Raw genomic sequence first — 7376 nt, 5'->3', positions numbered from 1 at the left:
TGACAAACATATGAAACTGGAAGCAAATTAGAGCAAATAATCCAGAATACGTGAATGTTTGAAGAATGTCGCAGTTCAACTGATTCTTTAACTGGCTCAAATACTGTATAAACATACAAAGACAAAAGTTAAAAAAAGGGCAGCATGAATACTTCAAACTAGTTAGAAAGTCTTCTCAAAATATCCATAAAAGTACTTGTCAAGCTTTTGAAATTCTGGGTTGGCATTCATAGATGCTGAGGCTAATAGTGTAATTCTAACCTGTCAAACAAAGCCTCATAGAGCAGCTTAATAAATATAACAAACACGTCACATACTAAGTTTAAATATTTCATCATCAGTTCAAATATGTTGGTGAATAACAGAAAGAAATATCTACACCGACTTGCCAGTTCATAAGGTACACAAGAGAAAACAAATAAATTCTTACATAAACAGTCCTGCACTAAATCTTAGCTTTTTTATGGTGTTCAGCATTAGTTAATATAATGCAGAGAAATTCAACTGTGTTTTCATTTTGGAGGCTGTGGTTTGTAGTACTATTGAACTGTATTGTCTACCAACATATGTTTCTATTATTTTGGCGCCACCACATTTTAGTCAGTGAACTAGGCTAAATAACAGAAACACTTTAGTGTTTAAGTGAAGTTTAACCCCATCCCAAACTACATCCTCCAAAATGATCAGCCAGTTAAATCACTACCTTTCTGATGCTGTTTCAACATAAACTGAGCAGTCATGAAGGTGGATCTAGTGCAGGACTGTTACTGGATTACATCTGATTTGTTTTCATTAGTGTACCTAATGAACTGGCAAGTGAGTGTACATTTCTGAGGGAAAAGTGAATCTGTCTCTGTTTTCAATGATAAAAATCAGGAGCCAATGCCAGAAAGTGAAGGAAAATAGTGGTTTTAAAGGGAACAAGTATTTATCATCTGTGGGGCCCAAAAGGATTAAACTGGAACCATGCATTAACAGAGAGGAGGAATAAGTGATGAATGAGAGCCTGAGGAAGGAAAAACACTGATGCGTCCATGTGACTATTTAGAGCGACTGTTAGTATGAAGTGCTTGACTTATACACTAGAACGCATTCTTTTTCACCAGTGTACCTAAATATTTTGGTGAGTGAGGTATGTGCTCTTGTGTACACATTCCACGTTCTTGGTTTAAAGCCCTCTAGTGACCTAATCTACTCCAGTAAGATAAGATCATCAACCACAAACAAAAACAAAATGGAGGTTTCCTTTAAAACCCCACTGAACATCCGCATCTACCGCGGTACTTGTTGGTCTCTGGCGGCATGTTGTGTCCAGGCTCTGCGGCAGGACGGCCTGTCCAACTCCCCCACCACCACCTCACACACACATACACACACACCATGTTCAGTCAGAGACACTTCAAAGGCCGCGTGCTCATGTGATGACACAACATCAAAGGGACCGAGTGTATGAGTGAACCCGCTGAGGGGGCGTGCCAGGCATACGCGCGCTCTTGGTGTGAGACCGACGCCCCGCGAGGAGCATCAGCCAACGATAATAACGATTGGCCCGCGGGAGTGAGAAGCGCGGGGGAAGAGAAGGGGGAGGAGGAGGAGGGGAGGACTTCAAATAAATTCCCTGTTCGTCCGCAGCTCATGAGGACCTGGACCAAAGAGCAGCGGATCGTCAGTCAAAGAGAGACGAATGAAACTTAAGACACTTTTACGCGCGTGAAAGCCACTTTTTTTTTTTAGTACTGTGGATGGACTGCTCGCGATCTAAGGAAATGACCCGGACCTGCACGTGCATTTGCGGTGAATTTGAAAGCAGCTGCCCATCTCTCAGGGGACAATGGAGATCCACAACCTGCGTTTATTCAGCACGCCTCGCATGAACGGCATTTCCCTAGAAGTCTCGGTGCGTCCTCAAAGAACTTTCCATCTCCCGATCGATTCTTAGGATATGCTGAGTTTGACTGAGACCCATCGCACACACTTTACAGACGTTTTCCAGTAACATTTAGAAATGCAGAGCCGTGGTGTGGCTAGAAGCTCGGCCGGACTGTCCGCGGTGCGCTCCTGCCTCCTGCTCCTCTTCATCCACATGAGCGCACCGGTGGAGGCGAGGAGAGTGCGCGGCGGCCGGGCGCAAACTCGGCGGCTGCAGCAGCAGCAGCAACAGACTCCGGCGTACAGGGAGCGGGTGGAAGGAGCGGAGAGCTTCCCGTTAGACTTCACTGCCGTGGAGGGCAACATGGACAACTTCATGGTGCAGATAAAGAACCTGGCGCAGTCACTGTATCCGTGCTCCGCTCAAAAGCTGGACCAAGACATGAAGCTGCACTTTTTGAAGAATGTTTCTGTGACTTGTAATGACGGGACACCTGCGGGGTAAGTGCCAGTTAATAAAAATAAGTTTTATTCTAATCTGGGTAAAGCGTGAGACTAGTTGCACCAAACATCCACGGTGTGTTATTACTCTGGTGGTTTAGCTCCCTGCCCTTCACTCCGTGTCGCTCCGGATGTGACCAAAATGGATCAAAGGACCTGCAGATCAGAAGGAGCGCGGTGCCGCTGAACACCATGCGCGCCCCCGACAACCTCTTTCATCCCTGCATTGATGAAGTGTTTCGGTCCTTTTCACCGTGTAATGCTAGACTTTTAAAAATAGCGTCGTTTTAGAAGTTTGACCTTACGCACTGTGAGGCGCAAGAATCGTGGAAGCTGTTCCCCAGCCTGTCACTGTCTTGGTTTCTTGGCACAGAATAGATTAAATGAAGGCATCTCTGTAGACCCAAATTTCCAAGTCGAACTGAAGTTCTAAATGTTCTGCAGAATCCCAGGTGATGTGCCAGCTGTGCACTAACACCTAACTATTTTCAGTTAAATTAAGATTTACTGCATATATGTGGAATAAATCAGAGTTACTGAACTGATTCCAGATGCACTGGCCATACATAGCTCAATAAACCCAGTAACCTTTTTTTAAATAATCATTCATTTAAGTATCAGGTCTATTTATATGAATCTAGAAATGAAAAGATTTTAAATCCCATTTAATCATTCAGTGCTTTATTTAGGTCACAGTTTGGCTAAAATATGCCAAGTATAAGAAGCATGCCAAATGAAACCATCAATTAACTAAAGCCAGTGAATGATTTCTATACACCACCCAAGCTGTCAGTCCTCTGACTGTTTGTGTTTCCTCTGCATATGTGGAGGGAAAAAAGCTACAACAAATGATTAGTGCTCTGAAAGCCTGCAGGCTCCTGCAGAGAAGTTTAGTGGTGCGATCAGAGCCAAATCTTTCATGTCAGGATCAAAGGTAGCGTCCCCGTGGAGCTCGTGTTTTGAATGCATCTCTTTAAACGTGTGCATTCACGAGCACATTCACACCCATTTTGTCTTTGGTGTTTCTCGCGCAGGTACTACATCAAGGAGTCCAAAGGCAGCAAGAGGTGGCTGCTGTTCTTGGAAGGTGAGAACCAAACCCGATGCTCCCTTGATGGCACCCTGTGCGACCGCGTTAACAAGCTTGTGTGTTTTGATGTCCAGGTGGATGGTACTGCTTCAACAGACAGACCTGTGACAGCAGGTACGAGACCATGAGGAGACTGATGAGCTCCACCAAGTGGCCGCAGACCAGAACAGGTACCGGCCCCAAGCATGAGAAGTGTTCCACAGATTTTGCGAAACCTCTCCAACAGACCCCTCCTCAGTAGGAAAGCAAAACTTCCTCTGAATGAATGAGACTCAAAGAAGTGTTTGTGTTTCCTCTTTAGCTGAGTTTACATTAATCTTTAAAAGTCAAACAGCGGTTCTTTCCCTCCAGCCATCAGGGAACTCCTTGTTTGTTTATGAACCACCCCTCCTTGTATACACCGGTGGCCGGGATGCAGTAGCCGCATGTAACTGCTGACCAAAGCAGGGAAAGTTAATGACTTTTTTTTTTTTTTTTTTTTTGCCAAAGGGGAAACACACACACATCAAAAACACATGGCGGCATCAAAGTTTGTGGATTTTAACCCGAAGCACCATAACATGACTGACCTCTTCTGAAGCTTTTTGTGAGGCTGTTTGTGCAGGGAACGCGAGCGACGTGTCAGATCTGACCTCTGCTTCATCTCTCTTCACAGGGACGGGAATTCTGTCGCCACAGCCGGAGGAAAATCCTCACTGGTGGAACGCCAACATGGTGTAAGAACTCGTGCCACCCCTTCTCTTTAACAGTGCATTCATCTGGTTTTCTGAAGGAGCGCTGATTTCCACTTAGATGAATGATTCCCTGTGTCCATGGCTGCACAATACGACTCCTGGGAGTCATGATACACAATAAAAAGGAAAGATTCCAGCACTAGATGTCACACTGATGTTTACTTTCTGCTGCAGTCTTAAGTCGAAAAAAATACATTTTAAAATAAAATAAGATGCAGTAAAGGAGTGTTATGTCATGATTCCCACAAAAGTGAAAAACTTTACATCTTAGGACTATGCTTTGGTACTAGGGTACGACTTCTATGCTTTTGCCTAGTAGTTTCTTGTATTCAGTTGGACTTTCAGTTGTAGTAAGTCCTAGACAAATACTGACTTTATTTTGACCATATAATGCTTCCAACACAATAATACGAGGAGTGTCTGGCTGTCAGGTTTAGTGGTTCTGTTTTGTTTTAGCAATGAAATATTCACTCTCGCCGGCTTCCTCTAACGGCTCTCTTTGCCTTTGAACGCACACATGTTCTGTTTGTGTTCAGTTTCCTGTCACACGGCCAGGTTAGCTTTTATTTGTACATCTGCCAGAGCAGCTCAAATAAAACCCCTCCCTGATTTTCTTTTGATTTGCGTTTCCACCTTGTTTGTGTTTGCCGTTGTTGCTCTTGACAGTGTTGTGGGGGTGTTTTTCCTCTCCTGTAGGTTCATCCCTTACTGCTCCAGCGACGTGTGGAGCGGAGCCACCCCGAAGACGGATCAAAGTAAGATGCAGCAAATGAGATGACTCAGTGTGTGAGCTTGCGGTTATGGCTAATATAAAGAGGGATTCATAAAGCGAGCAAGGGAGCGGAACAGATCAAAAGACTTGTTTCCATCAGTTTTATGTGCCGTTATTGTGAACGACCTTTTCTTGCTCTCATGTCAGCAATAACTTTTTTTTTTTTTCTTTTACCGAGCCATGGTTTCTATTTTGTTTTTGTTCTCAGATGATTACGCCTTCATGGGCTCTCTGATCATCAGAGAGGTGGTGAATGAGCTGCTGACAAAGGGTCTGGACAACGCCAAGGTTCTGCTTCTGGCAGGCAGCAGGTCAGTTTTTGTCTGTGCCGCCCTCCATGCATCACTGGCCAGTTTTCTCCTCTCTGACGGCTCTCTTCCTGTCACCAGTGCGGGCGGTACCGGCGTCCTGCTGAACGTGGACCAAGTTGCGGAGCAGCTCGAGTCACTGGGACACAGAGGGGTGCAGGTCAGGGCCCTGGCTGACTCGGGATGGTTCCTGGATAACAAACAGTACAAATTCACCGACTGCCTGGACACCATCAGCTGTGCCCCCACCGAGGCCATAAAGAGAGGCATCAGGTAAGACGGAGATGGTGTTTAACAGGCAGGTGCATTGACGGAGGGATGCAGCAGGCAGATTTTGAAAACACTTTGCGTCTGTGCAGGTACTGGGGCGGACTGGTGCCAGAAAGCTGCAGGCAGGCTCATGTGGGAGAGGAGTGGAACTGCTTCTTTGGGTACAAAGTCTATCCCACGTTAAAAAGTAAGACGCGACACACCCTGAGCTTCCCCATCATGTCGACGCAACAGAATAACAGTGTGTTATTTAACCTGTGGGTGGTCCTCTTTGCCCTGCAGGTCCCGTGTTTGTGGTGCAGTGGCTGTTTGACGAGGCCCAGCTGACAGTCGACAACATCCACCTGACCGGACAGCCCGTCCACGAGGGCCAGTGGAGGTACATCCAGAACCTGGGGCAAGAGCTGAGGAGCACACTGCGTGACGTACCGTAAGACTGCCGGACACACACACGTCTACTCACATCAAATCAGTTTGCCGTTTTACTGACTGACTGGTGTTTTGATCGGCAGGGCGATGTTTGTTCCGGCGTGCCTGTCTCATGAACTCATTACCAGAACGTAAGTAAATCAAACGTTTGAATACGAAAACCTTTTCATTCCTTCAAGTACTAACAATTAATTTGACAAGTTGATGAATATTCATGACATGCACAGTCCGGGTGCTTTAAATAAACCCTATAGTAAATGTGTATTCCTCCGCTGCTCAAAGTAGTCCCCAACAAACGGAGCACTGATTCCTGTTTGAATAACATTCAATGAGAACTACTGTCCATCTGTTCAAGGAAAACAAATATTTCTTATTATAATTTGGATTTTTCCTCAAAGAAAAGTATTTGTATCATGTTTTACACCACCTTTATACTGATTGCGTACAAGTATACTCAAAGATATTGATGGTCACTCTTCCTGCCCCTGCAGCTACTGGATGGACATCCAGGTGAAGGGCACCTCCCTGCCCAGAGCCCTCCACTGCTGGGACCGCAGCCTCCAAGACAACGTCAGCGCCAACAGCAGCCACAATCACCAAAAGCACAAGACTCCTCCCGTGAGAGGTTGCCCCGTACACCTGATGGACAGCTGCCCCTGGCCGCACTGCAACCCCTCCTGCCCGACCATTCGAGACCAGCTGACGGGACAGGAGATGAGCGCCATCCAGTTCCTGAAGCACATGGGCTTCGACGTGCAGAAGATGGCCCAGCAGCAGGGCATGGACCCCAGGAAGCTGCTGGGCATGCTCAATAACGGAAACTGAACCATGTTCGAATAGAATCGCAGGTGGAAGACTTCAAAACTCAGAGACACGTCGTCTTCGGTCACAAAAAAAAAACTCAGCGACTCAAACACAAAGTGCCTCATGAAGACATTGTTGAGTCAAACACAATCAAGCAAGAACGTTTGAGCTGTTTAAATACAATATATGGGATCAGATCAACATAAGATATACAGATATGCTATTATTTTTGACAAGCTGGGTACACTATGTGCCCGTGTGTGTATACAGTGACACGTACTGTATAATGTGTATGTGCGGGTGAGATTATCATGATAGCCGTCTAAACTAGTCTGTAGAGCTTTGACGGGAAAAGCACTGGACTGAAAACACCTCCCGGGTTTGTCCTGGGCTCTCCCTGCAAGCATGAGGGAGGATCTGTGGGGATTTGGTGCTCTCTTCTGTCGACTCTAAAAACCATGTTCAGAAATCCATCTATGGTGCTGCTGTTTCTACCCTCTCCACCAAATATGCTGCTTTTTTCTCTTTATGGAAAAAATAATAATAATAATTTAATGGGTAACATTTACTAATAAAAAGATTGAGATAATTACATTGTT

General features: G+C 45.6%; 1 protein-coding gene across 1 annotated transcript; it reads left to right on the top strand.

Moving 5' to 3' along the window:
• The first annotated feature begins 1645 nt into the window (after positions 1-1645).
• On the top strand, positions 1646-7241 carry notum1b (notum, palmitoleoyl-protein carboxylesterase b). Its single transcript, XM_084561719.1, has 11 exons — positions 1646-2370; positions 3405-3457; positions 3535-3630; positions 4116-4176; positions 4891-4949; positions 5175-5277; positions 5356-5547; positions 5634-5731; positions 5827-5974; positions 6057-6104; positions 6465-7241. Exons 1-11 carry the CDS (start codon positions 2006-2008, stop codon positions 6796-6798), a joined length of 1557 nt encoding a protein of 518 aa, XP_084417845.1. The 5' UTR covers positions 1646-2005; the 3' UTR covers positions 6799-7241.
• Positions 7242-7376: the final 135 nt, after the last annotated feature.

Source organism: Chelon labrosus (assembly GCF_963514085.1).
Source record: "Chelon labrosus genome assembly, chromosome: 2".
NCBI classification, from domain to species: Eukaryota; Metazoa; Chordata; class Actinopteri; order Mugiliformes; family Mugilidae; genus Chelon; species Chelon labrosus.
Note: the sequence above shows the minus strand (reverse complement) of the source record. Positions and strands in the feature narration are given on the sequence as shown.